General features: G+C 41.1%; 1 protein-coding gene across 1 annotated transcript in view; it reads left to right on the forward strand.

Moving 5' to 3' along the window:
• Positions 1 to 26313, forward strand: part of LOC122808690 (alpha-2-macroglobulin-like) — a 1814690-nt gene that overhangs the window by 1491910 nt on the left and 296467 nt on the right. The window contains exon 27 of the mRNA XM_044079678.1: positions 12216 to 12290. Within this exon, the coding sequence (XP_043935613.1) occupies positions 12216 to 12290 (75 nt within the window). The remainder of the gene's footprint in view (positions 1 to 12215; positions 12291 to 26313) is intronic.

Here is a 26313-nt window from a genome sequence, read left to right on the forward strand (position 1 = left end):
GAACACCTCAGTGATATTAGATGTGCCCGCACCTCTAGTGCTTTTTTTACATATACTATTAAGCATCCTATGGCTAAATTTAGTTTTGTGGCTATTGATAGAATTGTACTTAATAGGAGAGATAAGGCAGGATGGCTTGTATTTTAAATAGAAAAGAAAACTGATGGATAGTCAGATTGGAGGAACTTTTTACACCTGGACTCAATGCCTTTGTATATTCAAATGGTCTGGATGTGATGTCAGTTATTGCACTGGTGAAGGCATTTCTCCTGAAACCGGTTTGCTGACTGTTCCTGTTTTGTAGCATGTTTTTCTCCTTGGTGACTATTAAATTACGAGAATTGTTCTGATTTTTTGAGTGCTGGCCATTTGTTTGTTTTTTCAAACACTTTTGTTGTCCCATTTTTTTATATGATGATGACTTAGTTGATTGCGTATTTAATTGATTGTATGATTAATGAACTAGAATATAAAAAGATGGATGGCTTTATTAATATTTTAGATGTGAAGAAGTCCAAATTTTTTTAAGGACAAAAGTGCTTAACTCTGTCTGTTTTGATTCAATAAATACTTTAACAGCTCATCTGGTAAACATTCTATTACTTGGTTTTATTACTTGTTCGGATTCCTCTGATTTTGGATTACTGTGGGCCAGACATACCATATGACGTGGCCCTCGACTTTGGTTCTTGGTTTATAGTGGATGCCCTAGGTGCGAATAAGCAAATGTCATTCATGTTAGATATTGCATAGCACTTCTGCCTTGTTTACTAAGACATACCCTCTGTATATGTTAACTAAGGTCATCAGGGCTGCAAGAGAGACAACCTACCCAATAAGGTACTTATTTAGCATGTCTCTTGAGGCCAGTGACATCCCTCTTTGCATCCGTTAGTGCATCCATGCAGCTGTGGGGAACCAGCCTCCATGGCTGTGTTGGAGGACAGCTGTGTACTCCTGGCACACAACAGGCTAACACAGATGCCTTATACCCCTCCCAAGACAGCCACAGTAAATACATTGTCCATTACTGCATTGATGCCTGGCCGTGAACACTCACATGGGTGCAGCTGGTGCTCATCTGTTACCACTGTGGCCTCTACCCTGGTCATGGGTGCTCACTTGAATATGGCCAGTGCTAATATGGCTTCAATGTGGCCTACACCCCTGGCTGTGAATGCTGACATGGGTATGAGCAGTGTTCCTCCACCTCCACTTTTGGCACATCCCTTGGGCAACCTGCATAGGGTGCCATTGTTCTTCACCAGTCCACTCCCTTGTAACCTTACCATGAGTAACACCTACCCATCTCAGGACATAGTAGAGTGGACACCATCATTCTCCTTGAGCACCACTGCAACATTCCCACACAAGTAACCAACATACTTTACCATTCCCTGTTCTAGCTGTCTCCAAACATGACACTACACAACCACATTGTACTCCCAGTGAGCATTCCAAGCCTGGAAGCTCCACCCCATTACTGGATGACATGATCTCTGACATCACATAACCTCCTAGCCATGTGCATGCTTACCACAACCACCAACCATGACCCTTCCAGGTAGTCTAGTATAGATTTCTACAGACACTGTGCCCTCTCACCTATGCAAATGATGGTGGCTGTGATGATCATCCCTCTGGCTAATGTGATTATGGTAATGTCCGATGTATGGCATAACCAGTCAATACACTGTAATGCATAACCTGGGAGTGCTTCTGCATGAGTCGGTTTTATTCTTTGTTTGTCTTCTCATGGCTCATAGGGGTGGAATGACAGTACTGGAAAATATTGTTCCTGCCATTGCCTCATATGAGGGCCTACTTTTGAAGGTTCCTTCAGTATCTCCAGACTCAGTGCTCCCCCACCATTGCTGGAACAGATATGTCAGCTAGCACAATGGGCTCCCATTGTTCTAAATGTTTCCATTGCACCATGTTATGCATTATGGCACAGACCACATATATCCTTATTTAAGTCTCTAGTGCATAATGAAGTGCACCACTAAAGGTATCCTGGCAGCAGAAGTGGACCTTCATCACTCTGAACATGCATTCAACAATGTTCCATGCCTGCAGCAGTGTGGTGTTATACACCATCTCCACCATAGTCTAGGGGCTGCACATGGGGATGATCAGCCATGGTCCAAAAGGATATCCAGCATCTCCTGCAACACACAACACCAAACACCATTACAAGTGATCTGCTACCTATATTTATGTGAATGGACCTTCCTGGAGTCTGTGTTTGGCAACAAGTGACTCTATCAGATAGCTAACCTGCAGAAAGTCTCCTGAATGAAATTGTGGTATAGGCTGCATGTGTGCCAGATTTGGGCATCGTGGGAACTGCCTGGATGGTGTACAGGCATATTGTATATAATACTTTTGCACTGTATATCACCTGATAGTTGTTGGACCACAAACCTTTCTGGTTGATACAATAGATGTCATGTTAAGCAAGCTAGGCCTTGATACCGGGATAGCTGCAGTCAATGAGTCCTAGGCTCTCATAAAAACGGACTATAGAGTAGACGATCAGCATAATGGCATCTCTGTCATCTGTTCATGCTGAACGTCAGGAGGCTAAATAATAAAATCTCTGAACATGACGCCTTCATTACCCTTGAATAGATCATCATTATCAACATCATCATCTTCAACAACCCCGTTTTTTTCCCATTTTCTACATGAGGTCAGGGTGTTGTGTCAAATGTCACCATTTCTCACAATTCAATGCCGCTCTCCTACCTCCTTCAACACTCAAGGCTGACTGTCACATGTCTTCCCTCAGCCAATCCATCCCTCTCTTTGCTGGATACCTTCATTTCCTTTTGCCTTCTTCCTGTCTGTCCAAAATATTTTAAACCAGATTTTCCTCTGCTTTTCTGCACTTATGACCAAACCACAGTAATCTGTTCTCTTTGATCTTGTCTGCGATTGGAGCTACATTGGATTCTGCTCTTACATCCTCATTTCTTCGTCTGTCTCACAGTGTGCATCCTACCACCCATCTCAAGCACTTCATCTCCATCAGCTCTAAATCCTCAACTGCTCTGCTTTTACTGCCAATGTTTCTGTACCATACAGTAGCACTATCCACACTACTGTTTTGTACACCTTACCATTCCACTTCTTTGATATTCTTCTGCAATACACTACACGTGACAATCTGTGCCCGTTGGCTGCAGCCCCTCTAATTATTTTTTACCCTCCTCATTCAAGCTTCCCTTCACCTCAAACACCCTTCACAGATACTTGAAGCTCTTAGCCTGTTTCACTACTTTCCCATCAATCTAAATTCTAAGCGTCTTCTGATTTAATCCTTTCTGCTGCCATTACAACTCTGTTATTTGTACTCAGTTTCATTTCATGTGCCTTCAGTTTTGCATTCCATTCCCCTATCCTTTGCCTAAGTTCTTTTTCAAAGTCTGTATGTAATGCCACATTGTTTGCATACAGCAGCTTTGTTGATCTGTTCCCTATAACCTGTTTTCTAATGTAGTCTGTCACCAGTATGAACACCAATGGGCTCAGAGCTGTACCCTGATGCACATCCAGTCCCACTAGGTACCCCTCTGGGAGAACGAACACCATTCGTACTTGAGTCACTGGGTCCTTATACATAGCCTGCACTGATCCTACCAATGTTTATAGGACTTCAGACCACCTCAAGACTACCTAAATGAGCTTTCTTGGGACCTTGTCATATGCTTTCTCCAAGTCTAGTAATGACCAGGTGGAGTCTTTCCTCATTTTAGATTCTTCTCAACTATCCATTTCTCTACAAACATTGGTTCAGTTGTGCTGCATCCTGATCAGAATTTGAACTGTTCATCTCCCATCTTACTTTCTACTGCTCTGAGTATTAATTTACCAATCACCCTGTCCAGACCTTTCATGCAGTGTGAGGAGTTTGATACCTCTATACTGCCCACAGCTGTGAATGTTCCTTTTGTGCTTGTACACTGGTACAAGGAGTATATTATTCTCCAGTCATCTAGGATATGTTTTTCTCTCTACACTGCTATGAGTATCCTCAGGAACCATTTCTCCCCATCTCACTCAATGTCTTGATCATATCTGCTGTGTCTTCATCTGATCATATTGCTTTCCTTGACTTAATTTTCCTTAGTGCTGTTATTACATCTTCTATGATGGGCAGCTCCTCCTCTTTTTTTAATTGTAGGCTATATCTGGGGCTGTACAGCTTCTGTTGGGCTTTCTGCATTCAGAAGCTGCTGGAAGTAATCCTTTCATCTGCTATTGATGTTCTGTGGACTGCTGAGCAATTTGTTGCTGGTATCACTTATGAAGTGTGTCTGACTTTCTCCTTTATCATTCTGTCTTTGCCTTGCAACCTGAGAGAGTTTCTTTGTGCCAGAAGTTGGTAGAGTGCCTCAAATGGCTTGTTTTTCTCTACTGCAACTCCTCTTTCTTAGTCTGTTAGCCAACCAGTATTCCTTCCTAGCCTTGTCTATCTTTTCTATTGCTTATTTTTTCCTGCACTCCTCCAGTCTTCCGATGACTTCCTGGACTTCTGCATTTCACCACCAGCTTTTTTAAAGTACCTTATTTCCATATCTGGTTCGGACACATATCTGGTCTGTAGTCCTCACACATGCTGTTTTAAGGCACTTCAATTCTTCTTCTTCAACTCCACCTATTTCCTCTTCTTCCTAAGATTCTAGAGCCCTGAGTAAATTCTTGAACTCTTTTTTCCCCTCCAGCTAACTTACAGGTCTTAAGCCTAATCTCTGTTGACCTTATTCCCTTCTCTGACCATGCTTTTAACTGATCGTGGCAACCAGTGGTTTATGTTGTGGGCCAACTGTTTCACTGTAGATGACTTTGCAATTGCGGATTCTACCCCAGTGCTCTTTTCTTACTAGGAGGAAGTCTACCTGAGTTGCATTTTGGCCACTCTAGTGTGTGTCTTGTGACTGTCTCTCTTGCTGACCCATGTGTTGGCCATGATAAAGCCATTTGCCAGACAGAAGTCTAGAATGGCCTCACCTTCTTTATTCCTGTTGCCCTACCCATATGGACCCAGGCAGTCCTCATATCCTGTTTTCTCTCTCTCGATATGTGCATTCAAGTCACCAATTATCAGCACTAATTCATGTTGTCCTGCTTTATCTAGTAGGTCCTGAACTGCTGTCTGAATGTACTTTTTTCCTCACGATCACAGTCCTGCTGTGGGCCATAGGCTGAGAGTATGAATAGTACCCTATCCTTACACTGTAATCTGATTGCTGTGAGTCCAACATTAATTCTGATGACAACACTCACTGTCTTCTGAAGTCTGTCCTTCGCCTTAGTTTCCATACTATTTCTAGTCTGTCCTCCACCTGAGTCGTAGAGTCTGGCTCCCAAGCCAAGTAGGTTTGTTGCATTGCCCTTCCATAATGTCTCCTGGATAAATAGAATGTCCAGCCTTCTCCTTACCATCATATCACCCACTTCCAAGCTGTGTCCTGTCAGTGAACCTATACTGAGTGTAGCAATTCTTACTTCATGATTTGCAGGTTGATTGGTTTTACATCCAGCTTTCACTCAACAGAGCTATTCCAGGTAACCCAGGCTGTGCAGCTGGACACTAACCACCAGCAGCTTATTGAGTCAGAGCTGCTAGGATTTATGGTGGCACCCACTGACCAAAAGGGGCACATACTCACCTCCTACCATTAGCTTGGGCCCTAGCATGGGTCAGAGAAGGATTGGTAATCAAACCACTTATCACTGGTGATATTAATCATCACAACAGAATCACGCAGAGCCAGTTTTTACACCATTGAGTGGCTAGCCCTAACATGGTGTGCAAATTATGATCCATGTTCTCCTAGCTTGAAGATTTTACACACCACAATTAATGCCAAAAGTTGTTAATATATATACAGCTGTTCCCCCTGTAGGCACTATCTAGAATCTGGGCTGCTGCCCACAACTCTATTCTAGAGTGAGTTTGAGGTGGTGGAAGGAAGGAACCCCAGATAGACAGGGAGAGCACGCAAATTCCATACAAACACTAGTTGAAGGTCAGGATTGAATCTTGTACCTTGTGCATGGGAGGCAAAGACCTAAACTACTATGCCTACTGGGTGAAAATGAGGGTAGCATTTATATAATTATAGAAGCACAGGTTCCATTGCAGTGATTGCATTCCCTGTATGCCATGGTAAAATGTCTGTTGTATATTTTGATCCACAGGTGACTTTGGGGAACTACCTCTATTTATTTGTAATCCTAGTGTCTCTCACCAGATTCTGCATAACACAAATCTGGGATTGGTTGAAGCCCTGGTTACACTCAATACAAATTAATTGTCATATTATAGCAAATTATAGCACCACAGCTATGACCACTGTGGAGCCCTAACCCATTAGGAAAGTTATCCATCAAACAAAATATCTTTATCAGTGTCTTCAGCTATCATAAACTGGAAAATATATACTACCAATAACAAATATGCCCAGGGATTACTGGACTTTGTATATATCTACACATTTGACCAAATTGTCCTACTGCCCACCAGAAATGTCAGATTACAGGATCTTGTCCTCATAAATGATTCCACCATTTGCAGCACCCCATGTGTTTCCCCTTCTTCTGTCAAATCTGACTATTTGCTGTGATCTCCCTGAAAACTTGATTTGCACCCCCCCGATAACACTTAACATTAAAGAATTACTCCAAAACCAGTTACTTACTCTTCACTGATATCTCCTCACAAACCTTGCATCTTAGGTTGCTGCCTATGTGTTTGACTTGTACTCCTTTTTGGATAGAATGAGGCATCTATACTAGTCAGATGTTAAGTATAATTGCAGTTTTAAATATAAACCAATATGATGCATCTAACATATCAAAAAATAGCATAAGAAAAAGAAAAAAAAATGCTTGGCTATTTTAAAGGGTGTCCACCACATCATCATAAAAGATTAAGCAGTTGTCAGCTGGTAATGAGCTGCTTCCTGTACCCCATGGTACAATGTTTGATTCCTTCCACTTCCACTTGCCTTCTGTATGACTCTGACTGTCACTTAACTAGACAGTGTTCCCTGGGTTACCCCTGAAAAGTGACACTTATGTCTAGTCGGTTTCCTTAGTTGACAAACATATAAAAGAAAATAAAAAGGATTTTAAAAATGGCAAGAAGTTTATCAAACTTGCCATTAGGAAATGCAATGACAACTGAGAACTTATGGATGCCACTAATTCAAAAGACAGCTAGATTAATAAGCTCTAAAATAACCAATTATGCACTGAACTTATATCTAATGGTACCTCCTTCTGTGATCACAAGGAGACTGTTAATATCCTTGATGGAGATTCATCGCTGTCTTCACTCCAACCACCAATTGCCCTCTCATTTCCTTCTTGCACATCCTACCAGAATCACTTTGGACCAAGTCCTTTTGACACTTGCCAAACTGAAAAAAAAAAAGTTTCATGGGTCCCAACATTTCATCTGGATGTCGGCTGAAAAGCATTATGTTCTGTATAGCAAAACATCTTAACAACTAACTAAACTAACTTTTAACGGTCTACCATTAAAAATCCACCCCGTGTTTTAGCTGATACATCTATGCTGTTAGTCAGCTTGGGGTTTTGGAACTTGGAAGGAACTGTGAAGAAAAAAAGTTAGGTTTGAGAAACCACCATGATGGGTGCCTCCAATAGGCCTCAGGAACTCTTAATTGCTTGAGATTATAATACCAAAATACATTTGTCAGATGTTAGGTTCATGATATCATTCCATATGCTACACTATTTTAAAAGGAGTGAATGGTTGCTTGTTAATTGTTCTGATGAAGTCAAATGAATTACTGGTCAAAACTGCTTAACTTTTAATAAAGTATTGTGAACATGTTGTCTCTATTTTTGCCTACCGCATTTTCTTGGTTTATGGTTCTTTGTACTCCGGGTGGCTATTGGAGGACTATCATGTGGTACCTCCAAAACTGTATTAGAATAATTACTGCCACTGTAAGTCTCAAAACCCTAAAGCCTGCATTCGCCTACACTGTTCAGGAATGTTAAATCTTGGATACCATCTGAATAATAAGTGGAATGCCATCTTAAGAATGGCCCTGCACAGACAGATGTCAAACAGACATATTATGAATGCTATTGTCTGCATGGACTGCAGCTGAGACTTATTTATTTTATTTTATTTATTTTTAATAACATTTATTTACCAGAAAAGTCCGACTTGTAACAAGCCAATTTTCAGTGGAGGCCCGGCCAAAAATGCTTCACAACTTGGCAAGGATTTCTGTGTTCCCCAAGTACTGGTACATTCTGCAGGAGAGAATACCTGGTGGATATCAGCTTTTCTAATCATGGATCTTGCAGGAGTCAGTCATCTACTTATGAAAAGACTTTGACTGCTTGCAGCCTTAAAGTCAGTATAATCATAGTAGTGCATTTTGTGAATATCCTGGGGTCAGTGAATAGTCTGAAAGGAAGAAGTACAATGGATAATGATTGTATGTTCTGCAGAAACATGGGGACATCCCTGACTCCTCAATGATCTTTATGAGTAGATGGATGTTTTGGAAGTTCAAAAAGGATATCCAATCACTTCTTGATATGTAGGGTAAAACTGATGCACTTTTGATCATCTGGAATTTTTGCTGTGCTATAAACTGACACTGCTCAAATCTGGAATGGACCTGAAGCCTGTTGTCCTTTTTAGCACTAGAGTAATATCCAGATCAGTTCTGGTCTAGTGGGTCCTCTTGGTTGGCTCTGTTTATTACATGATTGAGGAGTGTCCCTTCTGATGGGGTGTGACATCTGGAAGAGAGTGTAGCTGGCAAGTGGAGAGGAAGGAAATTGTATAGCCTTGGGGTATTATGTCCAAAATCCAACTAACATATGTGATGGCTTTCTACACTGGCAGATGGGGGGACAGATGGCACCAACTGTTTTTGGAATGGAATAGTCAGACAAGGTCTAAGGGAGCCTGCTGCTGTCAACTGAATGGAGGACAATGGAATCCCAGATTCTGGCTGGAATTCCTGCCACCAGGTCGGCAACTGGCATGGAAACCACTGCCACATCCCTATTGGTTCTTTCAAGTCCATGTTGGTTCTTTTGCATTCATTGATTTTACTATTCTAGGCCATACTTCTACCACATCTGATGCAGGGTTTTCTGCATCCTTAAAAACGGGTGACTGGAGTCATAAATGTAATGCCAGCAGCTATGAGGGTTTTCCCTACATTTTACTTTCTTACAGCTTCTACTTAACCAATGGTCTGAGTAATCCCAAATTATTAAATAGGATATTAAGGAATGTCACTAGGGAATTCTGCACAAAGCCAAAGAGATAAGAAGAAGTGTGATGGTGTACTGTTGCACCAGCACATCTGCTTGAATTGTACCATCTGCCACATTGTGAGCAAGCAGCATGATTAAGTGACTTAAGATGGAGAGTGTATATGCCTAACTAGAAAGCTTCTTCTTAAGCTCTACATCTGATATCTTTTCCAACATTTGAGACATCTCATCAAAAATAGTACACAGGAAACTCACCATGGTAGCCAAATGCTCACAGCATACAATACAAACCCTCTGGATATATAGACTCACATCCAGAAATATTCCAAAGCAGTCGACCTTTTCCTGGTGGGTAACTTCAGGGTTCCATTGGGTAGAAACCTTTTTAGGGCACCCACAGTAACTATAAAGTCTGCTACAGATTCTATACCCATCCCCTCAAGTCCTTATGGCTCAAGACCATCTTGACCAAATTTCTAGGCAGGGGTTCCTCGCCCTTCTTGACTAACCAGTGCAACCATCTCTTCCATGGGCACTACCATCTAGGAAGGTAACAGGAATGATGTGAATATCTCCTGCCTAACTCTGTAAAGAGATGAGGGGGAAGTAACTGGTAATTCCACTTTTACCTGGATAGCATCATTTTTCAGATTTTCCTGAATTTAGAATCATCAGGGTATAAAACGACAGAACCAGTCTTGCCTTTTTCATCATGCTGTGACTCAGGAGAATATTATTGGAAGTCTATGTGATTCTTCTTGCACAACCTCTTTCCCTACCTCCTTAGTGAGGATCTCTCCAAAGAGGATGAGACAGAGTCTGGCTCTGACACCCTTCAATGTTTCTGCAAGTTACCTTCAGGTCTTTCATCCCAGTGACAGGGTCAGACACAGATTGGAACTGGTCCCTACACAAGACAAAAATGTGAATCAGGCACCAAGTGGTGGTTTCACAGCAAGATCTGCATCATTAAATCCATGACTGGCCTCAGTGGCTGTTTCATCACTGAGGATATTGGCATGGAGAACTCAGTACTGACATATGTTGGTAGCAGTGTTGGTGAAGCAGCACCAATGAGCCCCAGCACTGAGAGACCCTCCAGTACCACCATCAGTGTTGATGCTCTTAGACCCAAAAGTTTGAAGGACAGAATCTCCAACCTTGAAATCAGCACCAGAAAACCATCACCACAATGAGGCTGAACCATTAACACTGATAATGGGGGCTGATGAGGTATTATCAGTTCCAAGCCTTTTGGCATCAGTAGCAGTGCCAGCATGTTAGAGATACACTATGTCAATGTCAGTGCCAAAAGGATGCTAGACAGCATCAAGGCAATTAACAAGAAACAGGAGTTCATGGGGAGGTTTTAATCAATGAATAAGAACATATGTAAGCCCTCCCTTGCTGGAATGAAATGGAGTTTGGTTGAGACTCAAATGAACAAAGCATAACTTTTGAAAACTTCATATAATCTATGTCAACAAAAGTAGATCTGTGGAAGAAAATATAAAGTAAGAACTTGACAGAAGTGGGTATAGACAGGGATCACCAGGAAAGGTCCAATTCTGAAGAAGAAGAGATGCTTATCACCTCTAGAAATATCCACTCTGTGAGGTTTAAAAGGATGGTGCTCAACAACCATTATAACAGATTTGGAAACAAATTTTCTACAGAAGATTCACATTACTAAGGTACACTTAGCAAAAGTATTGTTTGCAACTGGATGCATCCATGGAAGTCACATAATTCAATTGCCTATACTATGGATGAATTTTATAACAGCAAACCTCACATTTTTTTAAAACATGAAGCCATTTCCATAGTGTCACAGGGTTAAACTTAAGCAACTAATTAGCACTCTAAAAACTGCAACAGCCAATATGTTGACAACACCAATAGCAAATCACTTATCAACAACACAATCTTAAGCCAAAAAACACAGAGCAGGTAGGGCCAATAATACAGGAAAAATATGGCCTAGGGAAGGAAAAGTACCAGTACACAAGAAAGGCAATTTCAGCTGAAAACACTGGAAATTGTTAAGCAAACATATCCAAAAATTAAAATATATCAAAATACTGACAAACCCTGCAAACCTGAGCAGAAAAATATGTACCAAGAATGCTGATTGATAAATGAAGGATGTTTAGGATTCATGTTAGCATGATGAGCAACAAACAAGATCTGGAAAGTTAAGGCAGAATGCAGGGGATTATGGGTAAAGTTAAGGCAGAGTGCAGGGAATTGTGGGTAAAGTTAAGGCAGAATGCAGGGAATTATGGGTAAAGTTAAGGCAGAGTGCAGGGAATTGTGAGTAAAGGAGAGGAGTTGAAGCTTAGTTAAGGTTAGAATAATGTTGAGTAGACTGACAGCTGACACTTTGGTCCCAATCGTGAGGAGGTGGAAACAAACTATGTTAGATTTACTTACATATTATATATTTGGAATGAAAATAAATATAATGATGCTATTGTTCTTTGGTTCTTCATTATGGAACATGTCTGTATAACTTCAAGAATTCAGGTTTGCAATTTGTTCAATAAAATTCAATGCCGAGCATATTTTACATGCTACATCTTTGCAGGACTCAAATGCTTCCTATGTTAAGATGATCGTATGAAAATAGCTGTTGAAAACAGGTTTGAAGCAAATCTATCATTCCTTGTGATTTCACAGAATTATTTCACCAAGTATGTCATTCTTTTTAAGTCTAAGAAATATGTACCTTGTTCAGAAAATGCACATCTAATGATCATTTCATTTAGGATTTGGGCTAGAAGTATGACTGATGAGAATACATATTTTCTAGTGTATTACTCATGTTTATCTGTCCTTCCATATAATATCCATCTTAATAAATATGTAAGCTGATGGCGAAATATGATTGCTGACTATCTTCTGCTTATCTTGCATTGTGATTTCAGGGCGGAGTTAATGATGATATATCATTATCAGCATACATCACGACTGCTCTTCTAGAGATTCAGCTTCCTCTAGATGTAAGTATTGTACTCTAACAACAAAATCATTGTCTTTCAACCTGTTATTTACCTCTATCTATCAATGCATCATATTTATCTGTCAGTCTTTCTGTATAAACTATCTGTATCTAAAGTATTTAGCTGTCATTTGCATCTTTGTAAGTATATGACCTGGTTTAGCAGCATCTCCCTCTGCTGTCAACAGTCTTTCATATTTGGCATCTAGTTCCCTACATCCATTTTAATTTAGACAGACATCTTTCATTTCAACATATGTGCAAATATAGTATTCATGATAAACAAACATTGACAATGATGGTTAATTAAAGCCACACAATCAAAACATCTTAAACTGCTAACCAGCGCAGACAAAATAAAATTCCTAAATGGGTACAAGTAAGCTATCAATACAACTTACAGTGATGTAATTTTCCAAGAAAAGGTCAGTGAATTGTTTATTCTTGGTGGAGAACAAAGATTCCTCTGGAGTTCTAGTCTGGAGTACCAGTTAGTTATAGCCTTGTATCAGAAGTACTAAACAATGGTAGAAAGTCTGAACATATTTTACTTGTCATACCTTGTCATGGAAACTGTTATGAAATTAGATTTAAAATTCCTCAATCTAAACTGTATTTAGATATAATATGGACTGTTATTGCTTTCATAGTTGATCAAGCATGAATGAAAAGAAAGCTGATACAGTGAAGAACTTAGCTAATCTGAACTGAATATTATTACTGTTATTCAGTAAAGAAAATGAGATAAAGCATTTTGAGGCATATGTTTTTAAACATTAGATCATGTGTATTGAGGATAATTGTTGTTTTAGGAGGATATGTGTATGAATGATGTTCCTATGGATTTGTACACTGTCACTTTTAAAATAAGAAGGTCTAAATATAGTCTACATTCTTGTAGGCGGCAAAAAGTGGATTTACACACTAAACAGAATTCAGTTGTAGATTTTTTTCTGTAACAGATGGGATTGTGGTATGAAATATCATTTCAGTTGAAGAATAAGGACTTAAAGATATATCAACTTTTAAATGTCATTAGGAAGTCTGTCCTCATGGTTACCTAGGTCATTAATTATAAATGAAATGACTACCGTTTTAGCTTATATTTCCTTTATAATATTTCCAGAAAACCAAAAATATATAAATAAATGTTATTTATTTAAAAATGCCATCTTATTTTGTTGTAGCATTTGCAAAATCGCAGATTAGAATTTCTTGTCAAAGCTCATGCAATTTCTATAGTTTAATGTAGCAAAATATGTCATTAAAATCCATTCCCTGAATCTTGATTGATATATCTTGATTGAACTGTTTTAAACTGCTTAAAGTTGTTTTTGCACCTGCACTTTTAAAGTTTGCCCTGTTTGTTGCATTTACCTGTTGAGGCTACACACTCAAGTGCGCTAGCCTGTGTTACATATTTATTGCATTTTCCTGCTGTGTGTTGCAAAAAAAGAAAAAAAACAAAAAAAAAATACCCTTGTTTCCCGACTTTCCTGACCTAGAGTAGTCCAAATACAGGCTTTGCTGTATTCTGGACTTTTGGAAAGTTCCTGTGTTGCCCATTTCCTTTCTTGGATAAAGAGAGACTTCTTTGTTCACCAGTGGCAGTGGGGAGCTTAGAGCAGCCTATCTATCCCTGGAGGAGTGTTCCCAGCACAAGAATCTGGTAGTCTATTGGCTGTTTTGGGCCAATTTCTAGCTCTTTCAAGTCCCCCTGTATAAAACCTGCTTTAGCGCGGCTTTGCGCGATTTTGCGCATAGCGCAGCATCGGGCAGCGCAGCTTAATTGGGTTTAAACCATTCTCGGCTCCATAAAGTCTGCTCTTCACTTTTTCCCTTAGAACAGATCTAGGTCTCATAATAAACACCCTATTCCTACTCTAAAGCCTGGCACTTGCTCACTAAAGCAATTATATAAGTCAGCACTAAAAAATTAAAAGCACTACACCCTCACAAACTCCCCTTGAGTACCTTGTTCCCCATTGGCCCTTTTTTTCAATTATAAAGAAATTCCCAATACTATTCTAGCATGTCCAAAGGTCAGTTGTCAATCTCTTCTCCGGTCCAGCTGGTGAATCTGGGAATCTTGAGACAATGTTACAACTGCCTCATGTACACAGACAACCCTCTCCTCCTCCCAACAAATTCCAACACATGTGAGAGATGCAACCATATAGCCAAACTGGAGGTTAAGCTCTCTCAACTCAGTACTGGCGTAACCAGTCAGGAGGAGAAGGAAACCACACTCACTACAATTCCAGTCTCACATAGACCTACCACGACAGCAAACCAAACACATAAACAAACAAAAACATACTCTGAGGCTCTAAATAAAAATCTGCCTAAGCAGTAGAGACCTCCAAAGCAGACACCCAAGCAACGGCTACCCCAAAACAAAACACATGCAACACATAGCTTATAAATCCAGTGTGCCGAACAGTCACAGCTCTTAAGGCTAAACAACACACCTGATGCACTTGTAATAGGTGACTCTATCGTCAGGCACACTGATGTCCCGCTCACCAGGCTGAACAAGGAGACGGTCACAGTGAGCTGCCTGTCAGGCGCTAGGATCCACCACATAACACAAGCACTCATGTCACTCCAAGGCAAGTACAAATATGACTCAATCATTGTCCATGCTGGTGTGAATGACCTGAGACGTACCTCCCTGGACTACATGAAAAGAGACATACAGGAGCTCTCTGAGCATGTAGCCCAGGCCGGTATGACCCTGACCTTGAGTAGCATCTTACCCTCACCAAGAATGATGCCACAATATGAAGACAAGATGATCAATTTCAACAATTGGCTTAAGTATTGGTGTCATTCAAAGGGGATCCAATGCCTGTCAGCCTGGGATGACATGCTCGACAAGCCACGATGCTTCGCAAGGGACGGCTTGCACCTGTCACCCCTGGGCTTTTGGATATTGGCAAAGGCTCTTGCTACCCCCATAGTGCCTTTTTTAGGCAAGGCTCAAAAGACAAACCCACCTCCATAGGTATCACAAGGGATAAGAACCTAAGAGTAATGGTACTCAATGTCAGAAGTCTAAACCTCAAGATGCACACACTCAAAACTCTCCTTAGCATGGAGAACATTGATATCTGTGCAGTAACAGAAACCTGGTTCAAGGCTCCCAAGAGCACCCCAGCACTACCAGGTTATACCTCATACCATGCTTTTCGGCCCCAAAACTTGGACCGAACCACAAAAGGAGGGGGAGTATCAATATTCGTCAAAGATACCCACACCTCCAGGTTGGTGGCACAGCACGAAGCATCAGAGACTATCCATGTGCAACTAACAGTGGGTAAAACTGCCTTCCAGTTTATAGCCTGCTACAGACCACCCTCCCAAACCCAGGAACCCCACTCGGCCTTCCTGAGAACACTGGAAAATATGAAGGTCCCTCCAAACACCATTACATTGGGCAACTTCAACTACCCAAACATAGACTGGGAGCATTACTCTAGCTCCAACACCCTAGCCCAAAGGTTCCTAGAATTTATAAACTCAAATGCTATGGAACAATTTGTTACCACTCCCACAAGAGGGGAAAACATACTGGACCTGATCATCACCAACATGGGGACTCTATGCTCCAGACCAGAAGTGTATCCCTCACTGGTAAGATCAGACCATAAACTAATCTCACTGGATATTCACATCCCGACCCCACCCCTGCCCAGAAAACCACAGTGAAAACTTCTCTAAAGCAAATTTCACACTCCTCAAAACTGAGGTGGAATCCTTCAAAGCCCCCGGGCCTGTGGAAAATACGGCCCAGACCACAGAATCCTTTATAAACGCATTCTATGAACACCTTCAGGAATGCATGGATCATGCAATCCCAAATAAAACCAAGACCCAATCCTCCAAAGGCAGATGTCCTGTCTGGTGGACCCCAGCCATAAACAAACTATACAATAGAAGGAGGAAGATACTACATGATAGAGCAAAATCCCAAAAAGGGAAGGCATCTCTAATCAGTATTAGCAAAAAACTACGGGCACTCATAAAATCGTCTAAGGCCAGCTTAGAGAGAAAAATTGCACAGGACACTAAGGATAATCACAAGGCTTTCTTTAGTTATGTCAGGAACCTGGGTGGGAATTCCCAGATATGCTCAGAATTAGTCCAAAATGGCAAAAAATACACCAAACCCACAGACATTGCCAACATCCTAGCTGACAGGTTCAGTGCAAACTCCCCCCCCTCCCCACCAAAAGGGCAAATATCTATCCCAGTAGTGTGCTGCCCCCCTGACATCTCAGATGCTCAGGTAAGAGCCACCCTCTCCAAAGCAAAAAACACAGCATCAATGGGACCAGACGGTGTCCCAGGCTGCGTCCTACATGAACTCCAAGAAGAGCTAAACCCAAATATAAAACTACTGTTCAATCTCAGCCTTACTACAGGATATGTACCCAAAGAGTGGCATACAGCAACAGTGGTCCCTCTCCACAAAGGTGGTGCCTCAACAGATCCTGGAAACTATTGCCCCATAAGCCTGACTAGCTTGGTCTGCAAATCTATGGAAAGGATCATCATGGACCTCATAAATAAAGATATTGGGGACCTACAGACACTGGATCCTACCCAGTTCGGCTTTGTTAAGGGCAGATCCTGCCTCTTAAACCTGGTCGATTTCTTTGAAACAGTCACCAAGGCCATTGACGAGGGGAAGGTGGTCCACACAGCCTACCTGGACCTCGCAAAAGCTTTCGATACAATACCCCACTCGGGCATTATAGATAAGCTCACCAGCTTAAATATAAACCCCTATGTCACTAGATGGGTTGCAAACTGGCTCAAGGACAGAACCCACATGGTTAGAATTGCTGGAGCCATGTCAGACTCCAAACCAGTTACAAGTGGTGTCCCACAAGGCTCAGTCCTGGGACCTCTCTTGTTTGGTATATATTTCTCGGAGGTACAGGCCAACACGGAAGGACTGTGGCTGACCAAGTTCGCAGATGACTGCAAACTGGGCGCCATAATCGACTCTCTAGCCGACACAAGCATCCTCCAAAAGGGCCTCATAAAAACAGACAACTGGTGCCATGGCCTCAAGCTAAACGCCAAAAAGTGTATAGTCATCCCCTTTGACAAAAACAAAGTGCCCACAAATTACCACATAGGTGGTAATCCATTAAGTACGGAAGAAGTAATTAGGGACCTGGGGACCCAAGTTGATAGCAATCTCTCATTTGACAACCACATGGCCAAAGTGGTTAGAAAAACATTTTATATAGCCCACCTAATCATGAAGGGATTCACATCTAGATCAGGGGAGGTCATCGTGCCTCTTTACTCATCCCTCATTAGGCCCATAATTGAGTACAATGCCCCTTTTGGGATGTACCTTACCAGACACCTGCAGCAACCGGAAAGACCCCAAAAGTACCTCACCAAGAGGATCAAAGGGCTCAAACAGATGCCATATGCTGCCCGGTTAAAGAAACTCCAGCTCTACTCAGTGGCATACCGCCTGCTCAGAGGCGATCTGTGCCTGACGTATAAAGCCATGTCCAACCCGGAATTAATGGACATATGGACATGCTGCACCTCAGAAAATCCAAATCCCATTGAGCTACGTGCTCGAGAGACTTGAACCTCAGCACTGAAATAAATAGGGCATGCTGGAGGGACAGATTCATAACCCAGAGGGTCCCTTCACTCAGGAATAAAATCCCAGTCCAGGTTAGGCAGAGTCCCTCATTGACTCTCTTCAAGAGGAATCTTGATGAGTGGATGGGGATCGTAGGTTTACCCCGGGTATCACTTCTGTGTCACTGTTAGACAGAGGCACAGTATACTAACCTCGAAAAAGGGCATAGCAAAATTAATTTAAAATGGGTGGCGAAAGCCAAACACATTCTGGCTAGGCTGCCCTAGGGAAGATAACCTAGTATGAACCAATGAACCTATATCCTACAAATATCATACATTATCTCCTCCCTGATATTTAAGGTGCACTTTAATTACTATACAGGTCATTAAGTAACAATGTTTATAATGCTTCCTTGTATTTCAAAACTTTATTCAGCTCATTAGGTTGTTCTATAACTTATATTACATATATATATATATATATGTCTTGTGTCACCATTTATAATAAGTGGATATTCTTTATTAGATAATGGAAAAATCGTACATTAGTACCCTCCTGGAGAATGAATGCTCTCCAACAGGGTATTAATGCATAATAATAATGTAGCTTGCTTTGGAGTGTTCTATTAAATATATTTAAACTTTTCATTGTGGCTGGTCTTTTAGAGAATATTTTAACCTTTGAGAGTACTTATATTTATTTGGTGACACTGTGGCCACTCCTGGAAGCCTTGCTGCATTGTACAGGCACTACCATTTGTATTAGTATTAATTTTACTCAGTATAATTGGATACCCTTAGAGTAGCTGACTTTGGAGTGTTCTGGTGGCAGTATCTATCTTATAATAGTCTGGGCAGAGGGGACATAGCTAGTAAATCTGTGCAGCTTTTCCCAGGTGTGTGTGTGTGTGTGTGTGTGTGTGTGTGTGTGTGTGTGTGAAAATCAAATCTCAAAGAGTGTGTATATCAGCTACTTGAAGCAGAGACACAGACCATTGGTTTCACAGAGAGGGTGTTGGAGGACTTGGCTTGGAACACTCGGCTGAGGACTCAACTCTACAACTGTGTCAGAGGGGAGTCTTATTTCGGGCCTGGAGAGAGAGAGAGAGAGAGAGAGAGAGAGAGAGAGAGAAAGAGAGAGGGAAACCCAGCTCCAGGAGTGTGTTCCCTGTGTGCTCTTAAGGGAAATTTTGCTTGGTGCAGATAGCTGCATCTGGAAATACTGTGTGTATCTATCTTTGTTCCAGGTGAACATCCCTCACCGGTGTCCGTGGTGAGGATTGAGGCTCCTTCATTACTGGCCCAGAGGTGGGGTGTCACAATAGCAATAACCTACTCCGGTATGTGGTTGTCACAGGATTTACCCACTGTTGCCTTTGTTTGATCACTCAGGCATTGTCCTCATGATCCATCTATACCAGCCATGGGTACATCCTGTGATACCCACACCCACTCCAGTGTTATTACCAAATTATACTCCTTATTCCAACTTTTCACTTAACCAGCTGACAAAGAGTGGAACATAATGTTCAAATAGAAATTAAATATGCTCTATCTACTATGAGAAAAAGATAAACCCTCTGTATGTGAATCCCTAGAATCATGATATGGAATTGTTAAAATCAGAGCACTGTGGAAACTAAGAATCCAATCTCCATGCAGCAAAATATTTTTGCATGCCATGATTGCTGCATGTACAAATTTGAATATCAGCCAGCCTATTATCAAACAATGGATGAAAAATAACAGAAGGACAACTATAACCGTCCCTTAAATCCATGTATATATTAAAAAATAAGTGTAGTTTAGCTGAAACTCCATACTTGTGAGGTAAATGTATAGTTATTTCAATGGGTTAAGGCTGCTAGACAGAAAAAACATTTCCCTTGGTACATTTGGTTAGGATTACATGGCTGAAATAAAATTCAGCTCCAGAGACCTATAGCTGTCACAGATTCACTGTTGGCACAGGGAAGCATGCTTAGCCATGCCTACAACTTCAGCAACCAAGTGCACAGGAGGGAAATACTGTTCATGACCATAGCATACCTAGAGACATATAGCAGTACAATAAGCAGCAGGATGCCCAGTGAACAGTGAGTGACAGTAAAAATGCAGTATATAATGTATAATTGGCAAGGTCTTTACTAATGGTGTGTGTGGATCATTACTTATTAACGGTGTGTGTGGAGCAGTACTTATTAACGGTGTGTGTGGATCAGTACTTATTACTGGTGTGTGTGGATCATTACTTATTAATGGTGTGTGGATCAGTAGTTATTAATGGTGTGTGTGGATCAGTACTCATTAATGGTGTGTGTGGATCAGTACTTATTAATGGTGTGTGGATCAGTACTTATTAACGGTGTGTGTGGATCAGTACTTATTAATGGTGTGTGGATCAGTACTTATTAATGGTGTGTGTGTGGATCAGTACTTATTAATGGTGTGTGTGGATCATTACTTATTAATGGTGTTTGTGGATCAGTAGTTATTAATGGTGTGTGTGGATCATTACTCCCATTGTGCTGTCTAGAGAACATTGCTTAAAACACATACTGGAGCATAAATTTGACAACAGCAGCATGCACACTTTCCTCGATGCTGTAACACACTTCTACATGTTGTAGTAGCATAAGCATGTAATGTACAACAAGCACAATATGCATTACTTCCCCTGCCCACATGCAATCTGTTATTGATGTTATGGTTATAGCACTGCATGTTTCTCTGAGTACAGAGTATATGTCTGACAATCATGTTTCTGCAGCAGAATTCTACTTCAGCCATATGTCCCCAGCCAAATATACACACAGGAAAATGCCTCACACTTAACAGCTGGATCTCTTTTTGAGCTCTGTAATACCATCAAGATATTATGGCATCAAGCAGACTGGGCAACTATTATGTCATCACAACTAACAGGAGAGGCACTGAAAACTAGAAGTGTAGCCAGTTTTCTTCAATTTGTACTCTAAGGTCTACCACGCTGCCCTCACAATCAGCAATTATCTGTGTTGCCCTGCAGTCACATGACTCTCTGCTTCACCACCCCCCCCCCAAAAAAAAAATGTAGTCCATTTTAAAGCCAGTACATATTCAGAGCACAAATGCGGTTAACTTGTGGTTGTATACTAGCCTGCAAGTTGCAACACCAAACAATCGTGATGATTTCTGTGTAGGGTGTTATAACAGTGTGCCAACCAACACCCCACCCCACCCCCAGCTTTCAGTAACAATATTGCACTGACAGGCACTTGTAGCACCAACAGGAAAGCCAGTCCCACAGATGTTCACACTCAAATTTAACTGGTATTTAGTAACAGTGTTACACTGCAACAAACCCCTGGATGACACCAGTACAGCCAGTCCCACAGAGAACCACTCAAAGAAGGATCATACACAGCACAGCTAAATGACAAACTTTTATTTCTAATGTGGGAACTGTTTGGTGGTCTGCTTTTGTGTCACTTAATGTTAACACCATAAAGTAATCATAGCAAATGACAACTTCAGTGTAAACTAAAATACAACAACCTTAACTGTTTACGCTATGCAGCCCCTTTAAAGCCAAATATCAGCATACACGTTTCTATGTTACCACAAAAGCCTCATGCACACATACCACGCCTATCCATTCTCTGTAAATCACTCACTCAAGTCTAGAAGAGCACCAACTGCAGGTCACATACCAGAACTGGTTGCAACCAGTCATGCCAACATAATGCATCATATCCTTGCCAAGCTGTAAGTCATCAGGCAAAGGTACCTCTCAGCACAATGCACATACAGTTGTTCATTCTGACTGGGGAGTAAGCTGTTCCATGCTCTATAAGGTACTTAAAGGATATTCCTCATTGGACATATAACCCATTTTTAATACTTATGTAACATATCTATCCATTCATTATAAGTAAAGACATGTATCTGTTCATTACAAGTAAACCTGTAATCCTGCAGAGGGTCACAGTGCATTAGAAGTTAACTTTGAAATGGGGTAACCATTTGAAATGTTGGGACTTGCTAGATCAAGTCCCAAAATACAGAGACTGAATGGCCAAAAGATCGCACTTGATATAGCAAGTCAGAGATGCTATTTCTCTCTCTGAATATCCCTTTTCTAGGAAGTATAGTGATCTCAGATTCCAGTGACATACTGCCACCAACAGACTGGATCCTTTGTATCATCTAAGCAGGTATAGTTACAGGTAACTGATGCCTTACAGGATGAGCAGCTTTAATTTAAAAAACAGAAACCTGAAACTGTATGAGATGCCAGTACAGGAGCTGAAGGTAAACTAAGAAAATTCTGGAGTTAAACTTTGTGCAAGAAAAAAGTCAGCACAGATCTTTGCAAGAAGTATTGCTTTAGAAATTGAGGCTGAAATAGATGAAGAAGGGTAATTAAGTGCTGATACTCAGAATAAAATGAAAAATAAAAGTGAGCTGAATAAGAGAATGCAACATTTGGGGGCAATATCTGCTAGTATCAAGTAGAAAATCTAAATAAATGTAAACATTCAGCAACAGGTATCTGTAAGCAAAGAAAGCAATAAGGCTAACAATACATTTTGTTCTGGTATTCCTTTTGCATTGGGAAAGCAATATGGAAAAAGAAAGTGACAGTGTGGCATCCACTCACACTAAGAGAAAGAATAAACTAAACCAGCAACAGTACTACTCAAATGGTCGGTACTAATAGCAGAGACTATTAATCGGAATCTCTTTCATGTAGAAAGATGCCAAACAAGCTCCTGCAACACAGTTTGGTGGTTAAAAAGCTACACCCCCCTTTATGACAAGCTATTGAAGAAAGTAACCTTCAGAGTGGACTTACGGAGTTATATACACTTTTAAAAAGTATATCAGGCAGATGATAATTTAATTAAGGTAAAATGGAACACAACCAAGGTTACATCTTAGCCCTATTTTGAGTTAAAAGATGACCTCTTGTGTACAGAAGGTCAGAAAAGGAAAGAATAAGTGGTGGCAATGCTCAGATCTGCTCTGAGTTAGTGCATAATGGTACAAAATACACTGAACTGACCAATATTGTCAGCATCCTGGCAGACAGGTTCAGTGCAAACTTCACCCCCCACCCCCAAAAGAGCCCATAACCATACCAGAAGAATGTAGTGCTCCTGAAATCACAGACACTCAGGTTAAAACAGCCCTCTCCAAAGCCAAAAACACAGCATCAATGGGACCAGACAGAGTCCCAGGCTGCGTCCTACATGAGCTCAAAGACGAACTAACCCCTCACCTAAACACACTGTTCAAACTCAGCCTCTTCACAGGTTACGTACCCATAGAGTGGTGCACAGCAACGGTTATTCCGCTCCACAAAGGTGTAGCCACAACAGACCCCGGGAACTATCGCCCTATAAGCCTGACTAGCTTGGTCTACAAGGCTGTGGAGCACATCATCATGGAACTCATTAACAGAGACATTGGGAACCTCCAAACACTGGACCCTACCCAGTTCGGCTTTGTTAAGGGTAGATCATGCCTCCTAAACCTGATGTACTTCTTTGAGACAGTTACCAAGGCTATAGATGAGGGAAAGGTGGTGCACACAGCCTACCTTGACCTCGCAAAGGCCTTTGACACCATTTCCCATTCTGGTATTATAGACAAGCTCACCAGCCTGAACATAAACCCCTACATCACAAGATGGGTTGCCAACTGGCTCATGGACAGAACCCACATGGTAAGAGTTGCAAGAGCTAGGTCTGACTCTAAACCGGTTACAAGTGGCGTTCCCCAGGTCTCCGTCCTAGGACCCCCCCTGTTCAGCATATACTTCTCAGAGGCACAGGCAAGCACAGGAGGACTATGGCTGACCAAGTTCGCAGACGACTGCAAACTAGGGGCTATAATTGACTCTCCAGCTGACATAGACATCCTCCAAAAGGGTCTCACTGAGAAGGACACCTGGTGTCAAAATCATGGCCTCAAGCTAAATGCCAAAAAGTGCATAGTCATCCCCTTTGGAAAAAACAAAGTACCCACAAACTACCACATAGGTGGTAGTCCCCTAAATACGGAAGACATAATAAGGGATCCGGGGACCCAAGTAGATAATAAACTTTCCTTTGTTAATCACATTGCCAAAGTGGTTAGAAAATCCTTCTACGTGGCACACCTTATCACAAAAGGGTTCACATCCAGATCAAAAGAGGTCATTGTGCCCCTCTCCTCATCGCTCATCAGACCCATCATAGAGTACAATGCCCCATTTGGGCTGTATCTTACAAGAAACCTGCAACAGCTGAAAAGACCACAGAAGTACCTCACCAAGAGGATCACTGGCCTCAAACAGATGCCCTATGCAGCTCGACTGAAGAAACTCCAGCTGTACTCGGTTACATACTGCCTACTCAGAGGTGATCTCTGCCTGACATACAAGGCCATGTCCAACCCAGAACTGATCGACATGCTCCACCTAAAGAAAAGCTTATCCCTTCGAGCCACACGCTCTAGGGATCTAAACCTCACCACAACAATAAATAGGACGTACTGGAGGGGATAGATTAATGTCACAGAGACTTCCCATGCTTTGGAACAAGATTCCAGTCTACATTAGGCAAAGCTCCTCGCTAAGACTCTTCAAGAGAAACCTTGATGAGTGGATGGGAAACAGAAAGTTTACCCCGGAGATCACTTCAGTGGCTCTGTTGGACAGAAGCATAGGGAACTAATCTAAGGGGGCGGCGAAAGCCAACACATTCTGGCTAGGCTTATAAATGCCTTCGGGCAGATAGCCTAATACCTACCTATGAACCTATGAACCTAATATTTGTATCCATTATTATTCACAAAACCTTACAGAACACTAGGAAGTTAGTCCATTGTCATGATGGGAAGTGACATGGGTATGGACAAAGCTAACACAAAGGTACTAGTTATATTTTACTGACTTGGTATAATGAAAGAGACAGAAACACGTTTGTGCTTTTTTTACAGAGCACCTGAAAATGTCCCCGATTCAAGAATAAAATCTATCCTACTGGCTTTCATCCAAGTACAATTTGAACACATTGGTATGGACATCATGAGACCACTAGTAAAATCTGGAAATGGGTTTCATTGCATACTAGTCATAATGGACATTGCTACCATGTTTTCAGAAACAGGGTCATTATGTAACACTAACATTAAGGTTATTTCTAAAGAACTTGCACTATTATTTCTCTAGCATGCATCAGTGGTATCATTTATTTAAAATCAAACAGTAGAAGACATCACTATACCATTTGTAGACTTATAGATTAGTGTAAAGATAACAAAACACTAAAACCATCTTAAAGAAAGTCATAGATGTGAATGGTAAAAACTGGGACCAGTCGACAATCAGAGAGGTGCTACAATTTTTAACTGGGTTTATCGAATTGGAAATTTTGTATGACAGGCACCCAAGAGGGCTGCTTCACATTGCTAAGGAAACTTGGGGAGAACTTGTCTCCTGTACCACTAATGGACACAGGCAGCTCCTAAATGCTTTATTCCATGCATCAGTCCCCTCAAATTATCTATAGTATGATCACAGTTATTCTCATTATGGGTAATATATAATTATCAACCATAAGATGGGTAAAGCCTATCTCTAACCAAATGGGATAGAGCAATTTGAGCATAAAAAGGGAAAATGGCTAGGCTTAAAATGGCCCACAAAGGCAGCTAACCTAGTAATTACCTATGAATCTATAAACCTAAAAAAACACAATTTAAAAATGTGACAGAACACTGTGTTACTTTGCAAGGGATTAAAGTGGATAATGTTTATTGTAAGGGAGCACATACAACCCAGGATATTTAACAATGAGTTTGTATAACTGTCCAGTTCAGAGAATTTAACCCAGGAGATCAGATACTAGTGTGAGTGAAGCTCATGAAAATGCATTTCTGGACAGAAGGCAGGGGCCAACTGAGGTGATGGAAAGAATAAGTGCAATTAACTATAATGTTAAGACAGCCTATCACAGCAATGTCCTGACACTGTGACAGGAAACAAAGATGTCTGCTGAAGGAGAACCGAGTGTTTGCCTTAAGTACAACTGGCAAATCTTTTTCAAAAGTACACAAACAAGAATTAAGAACATTTCTTGTTTTGATAAATGGCTGGAGAACCAAAATAACAGAATATAACACAGGGAAACAAGTGAAGTGAAGATTAGAGTAAGAATTTAAAGAATGCCATAATCATAAGAACAGTTATTAGTAAAAATATTTAAAAAAGAAATGCTTAAACTAAGTATGATAAGAGTTACATGGTGAATGGAACAACATAGTAGTACTATTTCCTAAGCCTAATGGAAGAATTAGATTCTGTAATGTCTTTAGGAAACTGAAAAGCATATAAAAATGTGATAGCTATCCCATGCCAGGAACTAATGAAATAA

The sequence above is a fragment of the Protopterus annectens genome, chromosome 8.part0 (genome assembly GCF_019279795.1).
Source record: "Protopterus annectens isolate FY-2018-M chromosome 8.part0, PAN1.0, whole genome shotgun sequence".
Classification (NCBI taxonomy): domain Eukaryota; kingdom Metazoa; phylum Chordata; order Ceratodontiformes; family Protopteridae; genus Protopterus; species Protopterus annectens.